At 37.4% G+C, this 16312-nt stretch overlaps 1 protein-coding gene across 3 annotated transcripts in view; it reads right to left on the bottom strand.

Annotated features, from left to right (window-relative positions):
- The window catches only part of Prdm5 (PR/SET domain 5), a 161864-nt gene that overhangs the window by 62565 nt on the left and 82987 nt on the right, over positions 1-16312 (bottom strand). For all 3 annotated transcript variants that reach the window (XM_005076066.4, XM_040737933.1, XM_040737932.1), the window contains 3 exons: positions 12778-12857; positions 10631-10715; positions 9032-9189 (listed from right to left, as the gene is read on the bottom strand). In XM_005076066.4, the coding sequence (XP_005076123.1) occupies positions 9032-9189; positions 10631-10715; positions 12778-12857 (323 nt within the window). The remainder of the gene's footprint in view (positions 1-9031; positions 9190-10630; positions 10716-12777; positions 12858-16312) is intronic.

The following is a 16312-nucleotide window of genomic DNA, read 5'->3' as shown; positions in this document are numbered from 1 at the left end:
AAGGTTTTGAGTCGAGCACTGTTTGGTGGGTTCAGTGAGATTATTGAGGTTGCTTGCTGAAGAACAGACAACTCAGGCATAATCCTCTGGATGCTCTATCGACTCCCGGTCCTATATCATAACTATTGCCCTCTTACTTAGCAGTGACCAGAATTTTAGTGAGGGGCATCCTCACTGAACCCACTGAAGGCCTCTACTGAGATAATGTGACTAGATGAGTCTCATCAGGATCGTGTATGGGCGACCTCAGATTTCTGCTTCAAGTTGGCAACAACCACAACTAACCAGGACAAACATCTATCCTTCAGCCTATGTGGTAGAGTGATAATAATGAGGCGCAGAAATGGGAAGATGAAGAAACAGACAAGGGAGAAGAAAAACAAAAGATAATAATCATGAAGGCCAGGTTGGCCTACAGTGCTGTCAATTATTCTGAGACATGGAATGTCTCTACAGGGCTTTGGCAGATGAGGAGCATGTCCAACACTGTGTTGATTTGAGACCTGGTGAGAGTCGATGAGTCTGCATAGGTAGCCTTGGAGAAGAGAAGTAGGATAGCCGGTGTGTTTATCGGAAGAAACAGGCCTCCTTCATGAACTTGGATATGAAGCAAAAAATAGAAAGGAAACAGGCATGGTCTACAAATCCATAATATAAGAAGCCAGGTGAGAACAATTGTTTGGCTGAAACACATAGGGTTCAGGTGACTTTTAAAGACACCCCTAGGTAGTAAAATATTTCAAACCTGGATTAAACTGCATAGAATGAACATTACAATGCATCGGTGTTACATATGGCATTAATATATAATTAATGGCAAATTCAAAAAATGAAAAACCTAAAGCAGTGTCTGTTGTTCATGAGAGAGCTACACATGAAGAAAATAGATATTACTTAAATGTTTGCCAGAGAGCAAACAGCAAGGCAGGCTCACAAAATGTAACTAGGAAGGTACACTTTCTGGCTTTCTTTGTGGCACACTGTTCTCAGATGGCAAATGTGCATACAGCTACAATTGACCAATTTCCTTTACAAAATACATCTGAAAGCTTTAAGAAGAACAAAATTAAAACAAAAGAAAACCTTTGAATGGTTATTAAAATATATAAATGGTTAATTAAGTATACTAGAGAGTTTAATTGTATTTACATTTATTTTTGCTTAGTTTACTTTAATATGGAAAATCATGCATAACTTTTAGACTATAACACTATGTACAGAATACCATTTAATTATATACACTTACACACAATGGACTCTGGGAAAATGGTCTTTAAAAAAATCTGCTGAGCAGAGTTTTCATTCAAAAGTGGAAAATTTGACAGCATGCTTGCTTTCTTGTTTCTTTCCTTGGTTTTGAACTTTACAAAATGAGTAGATACTGCTATTTACTATACTACAAAGCTACTTTGTTTTAGAGCTTTCAAATTTGATAAGATCATTTGTTTAGCCTTCCAAAAATACTATATTCTACCATCAATCACTTTTTCAATATCCAGGACAATAATAATAACAGATATTTGTGGCTATCATAGATTAACATATTTTAAGTAATAAGCTAGTAGGACATAGACAAGTAGGTAAGTATTTTTTACTGAGTAAGATCCTGACATGACCTCTGTGATAAAATGTTACAAATTATATACATTAGCAGTGCGTCCATGTGTTTACTTGACAAGAAGACCCTGAGTCATATAAGAAATGAGTATGTACAATGTTCACACGTTGTAGATAGAAAATTTGTGTTCATGATATGTTTCACAAGTATCAGATGAAATTAAGCTTCTTAAAAGGGTTTTATCATTAATTTTTTCAAAGATTTAATAATTGATCTTTGAGCTACATGATACTCTTTCTTCAACTGCCAAGGCACTGATGTCACCAACATCTGCTATAAAGTTGCCATGAATAAATAGCATGAATTATCTTTTTAGATACTTAAGTTTTTATGAACCAAGTCCAATACTTGCTAGAGATGTAGAAAAGACATAAGAAATGTGTTGCACTATCTGTAACATCCATTAAAAGTCTCAAAAATGCTTCAGGAGGGTAGCATAATGTACAGTAAAACACCAAATTTGTAGATTTCTAGCCACATACATCAAATGTTAATTTCACAGTACCCGAATAATATTTTCAACATGGTCATTCACAACAAAAATGTATAACTTTGACTTTCAATAGTCTATATTGACCCATAATAAGAGTACTTATTGCTGATGATATTTCACCTTTGGGACATATACCGTACAAGAAACTAATTCAATCTAGGTCATACCCTCTCCTTCCAAGGCTCTGGGACCAATGCAGAAGCAGTGGAAAGACTCTAAGAGCCAGAGGCAGTGGATGACTGACTATAAGGAAACTGTTTTCCAGAAATAGCAGGGCAGGGACACATGTGAACAGGCAGCAGTTACAACAGCTTGTACAAGACATACACAGTTCAAGCCAGACAAGATCGCAGCATGGAGAGGGGAGGCAGGCATGAAATCCCACACTAGCTAGAGAGACACTGGCAGTTGATAGATGGTGGGAGAGGGATGGTCTGTTTTCTTTAAAGGTGTGACCCCTGGTAGGTCGACTACATTTCAGTGGAAGGTCACACATCCAAGAATATGGGGATACCATAAAGTTACTTGATGATTTAGAGATAAGAGGACTTAAAGGTGGGTTATGGAAGAATGGGGTGGATTCTGGAGGATCTGGGTAAGGGGGATGAATATGATCAAACTACATTATGTGAAATTCTCAAAGAACAAATCAAAACAAAAATATTAAAATTAATTAAATATAGAATGGATGTAGAAAAGTAAGGAAGAGAGGAAAGAAAGTCAGTTATACAGACTCAAGCCTCTCATAAGGGCATGCTAACCCAGTGAGCTACATAATAAACCTGAAGCTACACCAGTATGTTTTATCTAGATGTTTACAAGGACTGTGGGCTAAGTTTATAAGTCAGATAGACAATTGGCTTCTTTAAAAGACCCCCTCCTCCTCAGAAAAAGATACTAAAACTATGGTTATGTTGGCAAGTTCAATTGAAGCTCATTAGGATAGCAGGTGGCTCACTCTACACAGAAAAGAGGAAATAGTGGCGATGATTCCTACATGAGATCATTGAATACCCAAGCGAAGTCACTAAAGTATTGCATCTCTGGTTTTCTATATTCAAACACTTTACAACCTGGGACCGAAAGCATGTTAAAGGTTTTATGTGAAGGATAAGATTGTGTTTAACCATGTCAACAAAATCTACATGGGTTATTAGGGTTGCAGGCCTTCACATACAGTAATATAGTGGTTGATATGGTAATATTTAACAATTTTTAGAGAACAGAACTATGTACAATAATTCGTTGATGAGAATCCGGAAGGATATCACATGGGAAAAGACGGGGAGTGGTGTATTTGTGTTTATGTGGGGCTCAGAGTAGACACAATTCATGCTGTATAACTGACCACCATGCATTCACATACAATCTCAGGTTTCATTCTCATGAGATGCCTACTCAAAAACGGAAAAGTAGCAAGAAAAGTTTTAAATTTGATTACAAAAGAAATAATGTGCTTCTATTTTTTCAGTATTTCTCTCTTGCAGTTGTGCAAGGGTTAGAGTAGATGCTCAGTCACATGAGTGAGCAAAGATATGAAGGAGTTTCTCCACTAAGGTCCAAGAATAGAAGGATTTTACTGAATTCCAAGTTACTGTGATTAGAATATTCAACAGAGTAGGGAAAAGCTCAGAACAATTAGGTCATTATGCTAAGCAAAATAAGCATGGAAAGAAAATTACGGTGTAGAATCTAAAAATGTCAAACTCATAAAGCAGAGAGTAAATGACAGTTGACTGGAGTGTGGCTGGAAGAAAGGGTAATAGAGGGAAGGAAAATGGTGATGGTAAAAAGATACAGAGTTCCAGTTACAATGAATAAACTTTGGGAATGCATAATAAGCTGACTGTAATACTATACTACATACTTATAACTTAAAGAAAAGATTGTTAAATTTTAATTTTCTTTGATAAAAATTACCCATGTATGTATCACAACGTCACATTATGGCATGTATAAGGTGGCTAATTAATAGTCTATCATCTCACATATATTGACATTTTTGTTTTGTTTCTGTCATGAGAATATGTAAAATCACAAGAATAGATGTTACATGTACATCAAATAGAAACAGAAAACCATGTTAGATGATGAATATGTTATATCATATGACAGACATGTTGACTAGCTTGACAGTAGTAATCATTTCACAATGTTTGTGTAATTAAAAGTTCATAATATACACTGCCAACATGTACAAATTTTGTCAAATGTGCTTCCATCTTGAAAATGATTAATTGAAACGCATGCTGCATATTATTGTTTCTTTGCCAACTAAATAAGAGTAGCAACAAAGCTAATAGGGCAGGAGTGTTCAGTAACAAAGGAGACAAAGGAGCCCCAGGTAATGATCATCACCTGGGGGACACTATGGTTTCAATCCCTTTCCTGCTTGGTACTCATAACTGTAAGCATCAAACTGCAGCCACTGCCATTCCAGGAATGACAGAGGTCATTCTGTACAGATGAAGAAGAACAGGATTAGCTCAAGCAGGCCTGAAGAAAAGCTACCTGGTTAAAAAGACAAGAGAGGGAAGCTGGGGTATATTTACTGAGTGGCTCTCTTTCAGTTCCCACCTTACCACCATCTGAACACAGTTTAAGAATTTTTTTCTTGTGTTAAATTTACCCTTTGTGCTCTGATTTTGTAAATGAATTTATGATCTGTTAAAGATAAACTGACATTTTGGGGGGGTTCTGTAAAACTCTTTTACTTCCATAGACATATCCTTCCTTAGGTTGAGGAAGTTTTCTTCTATGATTGTGTTTAATACGTTTTCTGTACGATATACTGATATTTTTCTTTGAGGTCTAACAAAATTTTACCACAGCAACGTTTGAGGTACAGTATCTTTCACATGGTAGGACCATGACCCAAGACATATTGCTTATAGCAAAACCAATTAGGGACCATCAAGAAGGCTCAGCAGGTGAAGGCAGGAGCTGCCAAGGACAGAAGGAACAGACCAACCTCAGCAAGCTGTCCCCTAACATGGCATACACACTCTGACACATGTGTGTATATATGTAATATAACAGTAAGATATAAATATAAACAGTAAGATAAATGAATATGTTATGTGTACAAGTCTTTATTTCAGTAAATCTTAAAGTTAAGCTTCCAGTTCTACTTTGCAACGCCTATTCATGTTCCTGTAAATAGGACTGAAAGCTAAGAAAGTGTCCATTGCTCAGTTTGACTACAGATGAATTTTTCCAGAAGTTGTGAGTAGATTCCTAAATACACTTCTACAGTTTCATCCCTGAAAAATTACACAAAAGAGCTTTAATGATGAGGCACATATCTGATGCCAAGGAGCTCCCAAAGACGTTCTTGGGGCTTTAAAAGCTCCAGTGAACTCACTTCCATCATCAAGCTGATATGCCAGCTTGACTAAATAAGACAGCTTTCTCCATTTAGACCTCCATCTCACAGGAGGAGGGATCAGCATATACTTTCTTTCAAGTTTTGCTTTGCAGTAAGTTTGAAAGGAAACAAATGGAGAAAGATGATTAATTCACAGTTCTTGTCCCCTGCAGTTCTGAAATGTCTGACCAATTATGATTCCAATAACCCAAATCTAACTGGACCCAGACAGATGACTCTTATTTTAGCCAGACCTTATAATACAAATCTGAATCGTTTAAAATGAGTGTAGGGAAAATGAGAAAATGAAAAAGAAAAACAAAAACAAAAAAATAATGTTGACTGAACAGAACTGATGATGAAGTGATAACAATGCCACAATGTAGCACCATAATCCATGCAAAATGAGAGAAATAAATGGATATGATGAAATCCATAGAAGAAAACAAAGGAATATTTTATTTACTTTAAAGAACATTTGGGCATGCTTCAGATCAGACTAACTCTTAATGATTTTCTTTTTCTGATTATCTTGTCACGCCATTATTTTGTAGTTTCCTAAATGACCATTACTGAATAATTATGAAGCAACAGGTTGACTTAGTTTTTCATAGGATTCTTGAATATTTCAGACATTTTCACATAACCACACCAAGACATACTAGGATCACAACACAGAAACACATGTGTCAGGGGCAGCAGGATTGAGAATGTTTTCCACTTTGGAAAATCACAACCACCATGGTTTCTGTCCTCCCTAAGACATCATTATTACTTTCATATGATTTATGGCTGAAAAGTATGAGGGATAGTACAAAGATCCTCTGCCAAATTCCCATATGGCATATAACATAAGCCAAACTGTGAAAAACTCATAAATGTGGGCAGATCAGTTTCATCAAAGAAAGGATTAAGAGGGTTCCAGGGACCCAACAGGAAACTCGCCAGATACTTTTTACAGTCATGTAATTCCAAAGGAACAATAATGACTACAGCTCTGCCCTGGATGCAGTCCTTGAGTTAAATGTTAAGGTCCAGAGCAAGAACTGGGCAGAGGCGATGTGAAGTACTATCAATCTGCCCTGATCAGTTTCGGTACATCTACCATCTCTTTTTCTTTTTGGACAAACACTAAAATCACTATCATTTTTAATGCTTTCACAAGAGATAGCTGTTACTTGGAACCATAAATAATGAAGTTACTTGAATACCTTATAAATATCATAAAAAATTCACTTTGAAAATATAGAAAAATGTTTTCCCTAAAATCAATAAACAAGCATTTCTTATATCACACATGTTTTTACATAAATTTCTATGATACTGAATGTTCAGACACATTTCCTGAATTTGGACATGAATTATGTACAAAATAAACAAGGAAGGATTAAAGTTAACTTGCTCTAAAAGAAGAGCTAAAGCAAATGTGAAGAATGGAATTGTAAACAAAAATCCAGAGAAGAACTAAGAGCATATTACCTGAAGAGAAAGACATTAAAGAGCATGTAGAAGAAAAGCAAGTATCTCCTGTCACAGTGTCTGGGCAGTGAAAAGCCCTTGCTGCATAAGCCTGACAAACTAGAACCCAGGAACCTGCACTGGAAGGAGACACTTTAAGTACCTCTGACCTGTACACATGTACTATGAGTCACACTCACATACATGTGTGTGTGCGCACACACACACACACTACAGGCACACATACCATACACACATATCCCCCCATATTGCATACCACATACATATATCCCCCAACACTCATACCACACACACAGATACACACACACACACACACACACACACACACACAGAATTTTGTATTATTATTATATGTAAATCAGTGATTTGTCTTTGTGTATATCTATGAACCGTGTGTACCTGGTGCCTGAGGAGGGCAGCAGAGTGCATCTAATCCCCTGAAACTAGACTTATAAATGGTTCTGCATTGCCATGTAGGTTCTGGTACCTGAAACCACGCCCTCTAGAAGAGCAACCAGTGCTCTTAACTGCTGAGCCATTGGTGCAGCACTGATAAAAGCCTTTTAACAAGAATATGAGGTAGCACCTATCAGGTAGTTTTAGGTATGCTTACTGCAAAGCACTGAAGATAAGCTTATGAAGCAGACTGAGTTGATGGTCCAGAGAACTCTGAGCCATGGAAGATATATGTGCATTATGATGTGGGTAGTATTTGATAGTCACATCGCTGTAGAGGAGAAGAGTGACATAACAGTTACACTTTTGGATGGTTTACCTGATAGGACAGGATGTAGTGAAAGTGCTAACTATCAAAAGCCTAATTAGATGAGTATAAAAGTGATCAAGAAGAGAACTATCAGAATATTGAAACAGTCAAAGAAAGTTCCTCATGCGAGTGAGGGGAATGTGCTCAGTGGTAGAGTGCTTGCCAAACACGGGCAAGGCCCTGAGTTTGATCCTTAGCACTGTACAAAACTAAAAAAAATGGTGGATGGCTGCAAACATAATGAAACAATAGACAGGGAAAACACTTGTCATCTGGTTTCTACATTTATGAACGAACCAAGATAAAAAAAGAGTGTTGGATAATTATGCATTTCTGTCATATACAGAAAGAAGAAAGTACAAAAGAGAAATTACCTGAAGCAAAGAACAAAAAGGTCATTCTTGGTTGGGATAAGGGGGCCTGATCAATGCACTGCCAAAATGTTTCAAAAAAGTAACCTAACTGGAGTTTGTCAGCTTAGCATTGACAGCACCAAATCCTGGATACAGTGGGCATCCGCCAGAAAGAGGGGGAACACAAAGAAGCCATCCAAAGCCTACAATGCCCACAAGTCCTCAAGTGCGGGGTGGTGACGGGTATGTTTAGGAATTCGCTGTCTCTCAAACACTCAGACGCTGAAGGTGTGGCACCTCACTGAAACTGTTTATTGGAAGGCAGTGGACACTTTAGAGGGTACAGGTTAGTGGAAGATGTCACATCACTTGGAAGAATGCGCTCTAAGGAGGCACTGGAGCCAGCCTCCCACCCATCACCCCATGGCTTTTGGCCACAGTGAGGGAAGCTTCTCCTTCATTCTCAGTGTATTCCCCATCATAAAGGTTCTCTCTGCTTTACCTTGAGTATAAAAACAACAGATCCAGACAACCATGGAAACAAGCTGTTGAACAAAGCCCAGTATATCTAAAATACATTCAGAGTTACAGACAGACCCAGCAAAGTGCATTACAAGAAACCCAGAGAAAAGGTGGCACGAACAGAGCATCGAAACACAGAAAAATACAAGCAACTGCTGCAACCTTGGGGTCCTTGGAACTACTTAGCAGCTGAGAGTTATTTAAGAGGCTCAGTCACACAAGGACACTTCGCTTGAGAGGACAATATGCAGAGGATGGAGACAGGAGAAGTCAAAGAGGTCAGTAGTCTAAGTGAGTATTGACAAGGGAGGCGCAGGACCATATCTAACCATCCCATTCACTTCATGTCACATGCCCCAACCATCTGGTTAAGAGACCAACTGAAACCCTATCAGCTAATCAGTAAATAACAGAAGTTAGTAAGCGTCTTTACCTTCTTGTGGTTCTTGTAAACGTTTCTGTGAGCAAATCCCTTTCCGCAAAGCTTGCACTGATAGGGTTTATCTTCACTGTGGATTACTTTGTGGGCACCCACTTGATCAAGCCTCTTGAATGATTTGTTACAGATCTCACAGTTATAAGGTCGCTTTTCTGTGAAAAATGAGTAGAGACAATATCACAAAGGTCAAGGGCCGCCGGGTGGTGGTGGCGCACGCCTTTAATCCCAGCACTCGGGAGGCAGAGGCAGGCAGATCTCTGTGAGTTCAAGGCCGGGCTGGACCAATAGCCTCTGAAACAATACAGAGAAACCCTGTCTCGTAAAAACCAAAAAAAAAAAAGGTCAAGGGCCAAGGGGAAGCTGTCCTCCAATTACTTCTTATGCATAAACAAATTAAGGCATGGTCAGACAAGCACAAAAAATGTCTTTCATGTAGTTCATCTATGTTAGAAGTGTGAGTATTCACAAATGAAAATGCTTATTCTTTTCTATACATGTTTTGAAAACTAAACCTTTGAAATAAAAGTTTAAATTCAAAGCACGAATTCTGTTTCTACATGGAAAAATAAAAGTGTGTGTTTCAATCAAGTCGGAAATGCTGAGCGATCTGTCAGTGATGGAAGTAAGCACACAGGACCAGGCAGGCCCTATGTGGCAGAGCTTTCCATCTTCAGGAGCAGCCAAGCACTGAGTAGGTTTTAACATTCACATTCATGTACTAGGTATATAGTGCAAACAACCAAATGATTCTGTGCAAATCACACAAAGCACACCCGAAAGCCAATAGTTTTCCATCATTGACTTTAACTCACTAACACTATTCTTCCAAACCACAAAGATATTTTAAAGCGTGTATTTCAATATCCTCAAACTATAACCTGCCTAAATTCTAAGGATGCCATAAGGAAAAAATTATTTCAATACACTTTAATGTCTTAGTAAGTGAAAAAAACAAATAAAAATCTAATTCACAAAACTGTTTAAATGAACATACACCTTCAGAAATTTTTCTCAAAATATGTATTCATTTCTCTATTTTATTAGTACCATACCTAGATGTAAAAGTATCTGGATCTAGAAACATTATAAATCAATAATTGTTGAATCTCCACTAAATACACTAATATATTATGTAAATGACCTTATTTAACCTTCCAAGTTCTTTTGACAGCTGCCAGCATATCATGTCATACATTAAAAAATAATCAAACCAAAGTCCCAAATGAAACAGTGATTTTTGAAAGTCTTTCATATCCTGTAGCCAAACAACCTTTGCTTCATAACTAGACAATTAAGAACTTAGAAATCGCATGACTAAGCTAGAACTTACAGCCAGAGCTTCTGATTGCTCCTTTTCAGTTTCTTGAACAAGATGAAGTAACACTTTTGCAATGAATTCAGTATTTGTACTACCAGGTGGTGGTGGTGCAGACCTTTCATACCACTTGGGAGGCAGAGGCAAGCAGATCTCTTGAGTTATGAGTTTGAAGCCAACCTGGTCTACAGAGCAAATTCCAAGAAAGCCGAAGCTACACAGAGAAGCCCTGTCTTAAAAAACAAACAAAAACAAAAAACAAAAAGTGCATAGTTCACCTGAGTGAGTGATCATGTGACGTTTCAGCTGATTAGCAGAAATAAACTTTTTCATACATTCTTGACAATCAAATATCTCATGAATCTGAAAAAGATTGAATCGACAGATAACCAGTTATTAAAAAGTAACCTTTAATCCCAGTACTCGGGAGGCAGAGGCAGGGTGGATCTTTGTGAGTTTGAGGCCAGCCTCACTTAAAGAGCCAGTTCCAGAACAGACTCCAAAACAATACAGAGAAACCCTGTATCGATGTCTGCCAGTGACTGCCTTTTCCAGGTTTTCACAAGTGAGTTTTGGCTCACTAAAGAGTAAAATAATTAGAGGATGGTTTTGAAGCTCACATCTGCCATAGCATAGAATAAGGCTAGCTGACAAGCCTTGGATCTGTTGGCTTTTCCACATCCAGCCTCTTTTCTTTTCACTCTTCTTGCCATGGCCACTTGGAACCCAAGACAGCCTCATCCTCCCCTCATGTGCTCTATCTGTCATGCTGACAATTTCCTCACTGGCATCTCGTTATTCTGCAGTGACAGACACTCTGGGGTTTGACTTCTATACATCAGAGATTCATCCACACCCAGTTCTGAGCAGGGACAGATGGCAGTGTGGAGCCTGTGTAGGGCTGGTGGGAGAACTCAAAACAGAGTACCACAGGGCACAGAGGAAGGTCAGGCAGTCTCTCCCTGTCAAACGCCCACAGTGGGTGAAGCTAAATATGGAAGTTTAAGAAATAAGGGCAGGACATGAAACATTTATTTAAAGCTTTTATAATTTTATAATGATAAGATGGTTTAAAATGACAAATCTTCTGTGACATATAGAAGTGAAGACTTTATTGGTGGTATTCAGATTCTATTGCTATATGAAATGTTAAAAAGTAATGTATAGATAAAATAATCATTAAATAAAATACTGAAAACATCCTTTTTAATTTAATTTTTAGTTATTATAGTTTTTGAAACAATTTTCAAGGTTAAACTAATGAGATAAACTTCAGCATTTACTGCACATAAATCTCTTTGATTTTTTTTTTGCATTAACTCTCTTATTTATAGTGGAAAATTACGGCCAGAGATATTTTCATAACTTAGCAGACAAATGACAGGCAATACTGTTTAATTATACCTAAGAAAACCTGTTTTGTTAAATTTCCAATTTTTCCATGCTGGTTTTCAGGGTGATAATTTACTATTTGAATTGCTGAATAAAAATTGCAATGTACTTTATTACAATACGGGATAGTATACTGTGATATAAAAGACTGTACTGTGCTGTAATTAGTATTGTCACAAAGCACCATCTACTGTCAAGGGGAAATACTGCAACTACACTCTATTAGACATTAGAGATAGCCAACTAAAATAACTAATACTTTTGGACTTAACTAAAATTTCCCTTGTATACAGAAGGGCTTTGAGGGACTGCTCTAGAATAGAGAGAGGGAAGTCTACTTGCACTAACAATTTATTAAAATCCTGCAAATGTTTATACTTTGAAGGCACAGCTCTAACTTCTGTATTCTACCAACAGATAGGCTTTTTTCTACCAAGTTATTCTATTATTCTATTATAGACAAAGCCTCTATATTACTTTTTTAAAAAATGGAAAATAAGGAATTATTCAGAAATGGGCTCCATGACTAAGTTTGCTAAAACACTCTGTTAAAATATCTTAAACATCATCATCTAAGATTAAATACATTCAGGAAATAAATCATAGACTTTTAAATAGGGGTGTTTAGAAATACAAGCTCCGATATACTTTATATTTTTGCTTCAGACTCTATTTCCGAAGTCCTAGCATTAATAAGAGAGAACAAAAGAGATGTACAGGACCGTGAGACTCAGTGTGTAAAGCACAGTCTGCAAGCATGCAGTTGTAAGTTCAAATTCCCAGAACCCACATAAAAGCATGTCTGCAACACCAGTGTTCCTATGATGGTACAAAAGGCAGAGAAAGGAGGTCCCTCAGAAGCTCAGGAGCCAGACAATCTGGTGCTTGCACCAGAGAACCAGAGTCTGTCTCAAACAAGGCAGGTAGAGAGGACCAATAATGAAGACTGTCCCCCCTGGTGTCTACATGTGTCAACCAAGTGCATATGGCAGATCATAACAGAAAGCCTTGTGACCAATAGGCTCTCACTCACCTTCCTGTGCTCCTGCAGGCTTGACAATGAAGTGCACCTTCTATTACACACGGAGCATATGAGTTTTCTCTTAGGATCACCTAAGACAGGGATGAAACAGCATCATAGATTAACTGAGGTTGGCACAGTATCCCCTCTACAGGATTTCATCCTCATGATTTAGAATTCTAGGCTGTTATACTCAAGTCTTTCTTTTCAAACTTGAATGTCTCCAGATCACCAGTTTCTATATATATCAAATAATGTTTGACTTCTCCATCTGTTAAAATCGTCTTAGAACTGGGCGATGGTGGTTGTACACCTTTAATCCCAGCCCTCGGGAGGCAGAGGCAGGCGGATCTCTGTGAGTTCAAGGTCAGCCTGGTCTACAGAGCTAGTACTAGGACAGGCTCCAAAACAATACAGAGAAACCCTGTCTCGAAAAACCAAAAAAAATCATATTTAGAGAAAATGTTTCCACAAAATAAAATCAAATATGCTTTTACAAGAAAAAGTGAACATTATTAATTCATAAATTGATCTTTCCATCTCCTTTACCTTTCATTAAATGAGTTCCTTTCATTGTTATTCACAGACTATTCTTTCAGTAATCAATTCCTATAGAATTTGAGTTCATGCCTTATTAAATAAGCATTAATAAATAGTATAATATAAAATCAGCCACAGTAACACAGTAATACATTGGCGGTTCTTCCATCCTCCAGTAGACAGACAGATGGGTACCAGGGGCTTTTCTAGCACACCTCACCCTCTTCGAGACCCCTGACCCACAGCACTCAGACCCTTCCTGCCAAAGAATCCTGAGAGGGATCTAGAGGCAGTACAACGCAGTCAGCCAGCATTATCAGCTGGCATTCTAGTCTTCCACCCTCTGATAGAGAGAGAGACAGAGAGGAGAAGGTAGAGCCTTGAACCCATACCCACTAGGAGAGGGAGAGACCCCACGAATACCAACTGGAAGAATAGATGGGAAGACAACAGTATAAGAACACACCCAACAACAGACTTATATGACACCACCAGAGTCTAGGAATTCTACACCAACAAGACCTGAACATCCCAAAGCAGAAGAAACAGAAGAGAATGACCTTAAAAACATCATGAAAAGAGGATATAAGAAAATCCCTTAAAGAAATGGAAGAAAAAACAAACCAAAAAACACAAGAAATCAACAAATCTCTTAAGGAAAGCCAAGAAAAGACAATCAAACAGATGAAAGAAACAATTCAAACAGATCAAGACCTGAAAACTGAAATAGAGACAATTGAGGGAATGCTGGAAATTGAAAACCTGAGTAAATGATCAGGAACTAGAGATGGAAGCATAATCAACAGAATACAACAGATGGAACACAGACTATCAGGTATTGAAGATGAACTAGAGGAAAATCAACCAAAGAAAATCTTAAATCCAACAAATCCTTAACACAATATATCCAGGAAATATGGGACACCGTGAAAATACCAAACTTGAGAATAATAGGTATAGAAGAAGGGAAAGAAGCCCAGCTCAAAGGTGCAGAAAACATATTCAACAAAATGATAGAAGAAAACATTCCCAACCTGAAGAAGGACATGCCCACAAAAGTACAAGAAGCTTACCTAACACGGAATAGACTGGATCAAAATAAAAGTCCCCTCTCCACATAATAATCAAAACACCAAACATAAAGAATAAAGAAAGAATATTAAGAGCAGTGAAGGAAAAAGACCAAGTAACATATAAAGGCAGACAAACAGAATTACACCTGCCTTCTCCTTGGAAACTCTGAAAGCCAGAAGGACTTAAATAGATGTTTTACAAACACTAAGAGATCACAGCTTCCAGCCCGGACTACTATATCCAGCAAACCCTCAACCACTATAGATGGAAAAAACAAGATATTCCATAACAAAATCAGATTTACCCAATACATATCCGCAAATCCAGCCTTATAGAAAGTTCTGGAAGGAAGACTCCAACCCAAGGAAGTTAACTACACTCACAAAAACATAGGTAATAGATAATCTCATTTAACCAAAAGCCAAAAATAGGGAAAAACTCACACACAATACCACCATCAAAAACGAATCCAAAACAAACAAGAATAAACAACCAATGGTCATTAATAGTCCCTCAATATCAATGGTCTTTACTCACCTATTAAAAAAAACACAGGCTAAGAGAATGGATATGAAGACAGAATCCATCCTTCTGCTGCATACAAGAAACATGCCTCACCTTCAAAGACAGATGTTACCTCAGAGTTAAGGGTTGGGAAAAGATTTTCCAATCAAATGGCCCTAAGAAACAAGTGGGTGTAGTAATCCTAATAACTAAAATTTAGACTTCAAACTAAAATCAATCAAAAGAGATGAAGAAGGCGATTTCATATTCATCACAAGAAAAATTCATCAGGATGAAGTCTCAATTCTGAACATCTATACCCCAAATAGAAAATCACCCATACTCGTAAAAGAAACATTAATAAAACTCAAATTACACATTAAACCCCACATACTTATAGTGGGAGACTTCAATACCCCACTTTCACCAGTAGACATGACTACCAGACAGAAACTTAACAAAGAAACAAAGGAACTCACAGAAGTTATGACCCAATTAGGTTTTACAGACATCTATAGAAAATTCCATCCAAACACAAAGGAATATACCTTCTTCTCAGATCCACATGTTAACTTCTTTAAAGTTGACCACATACTTGGCAATAAAGCAAACCTCAACAGATACAAAAAAATTGTAATAACCCCCTGTATATTATCAGACCATCCTGCTTTAAAGTTAGAATTCAACAACAACACAAATTGAAGAAACTCCACAAACCCATGGAAATAGAACAATACTCAATTGTATCACTTCTGAGTGAAGGAAGAAATAAAGAAAGAAATCAAAGACTTCCTAGAACTCAATGAAAACGAAGGCACAACATATGGGACACTCTGAAAGCAGTTCTAAGGGGAAAGTCCATAGCACTAAGTGCCCACATGAAGAAACTGTAGAATAGCCACACTGAAGAATTAACAGTAAAACTGAAAGTTCTAAAACAGAAGAAGCAAATCCACCCAGAGAAGTAGATGCCAGGAAATAGTCAAATTAAGAGCTGAAATCAATGAAGTAGAAACAAAGAAAATAACTCAAAGAATCAATGAAACAAAGATTTGGTTCTTTGAAAAAAATCAACAAGATTGACAAAGATTTATCCACTCTAACCAAAAGACAGAGAGAACACGCAAATTAACAGAATAAGAAATGAAAAGCGGGAAATAACAACGGACACTGAGGAAATCCAGAGAATCTTCAGGTCATACTTTGAAAACATGTACTCGACAAAATTGGAAAATTTAAAGGAAATGGATAGATATCACTTACCAAAATTAAATCAAGAACAGATAAACAATTTAAATAGACCTGTAACCCCTAATGAAATAGAAGCAGCCACCAAAGTCTTCCAACTAAAAAAAGTGCAAGGTCACATGGTTTCAGCACAGAATTCTACCAGAAATTCAAGGAAGAGCTAATACCAAAACTCTTCAAA

The sequence above is a fragment of the Mesocricetus auratus genome, unplaced genomic scaffold, assembly GCF_017639785.1.
Source record: "Mesocricetus auratus isolate SY011 unplaced genomic scaffold, BCM_Maur_2.0 Super-Scaffold_100676, whole genome shotgun sequence".
In the NCBI taxonomy this organism is placed as follows: Eukaryota; Metazoa; Chordata; class Mammalia; order Rodentia; family Cricetidae; genus Mesocricetus; species Mesocricetus auratus.
The sequence above is the reverse complement of the archived record's forward strand: the minus strand, read 5'-3'. Positions and strand labels throughout refer to the sequence as shown.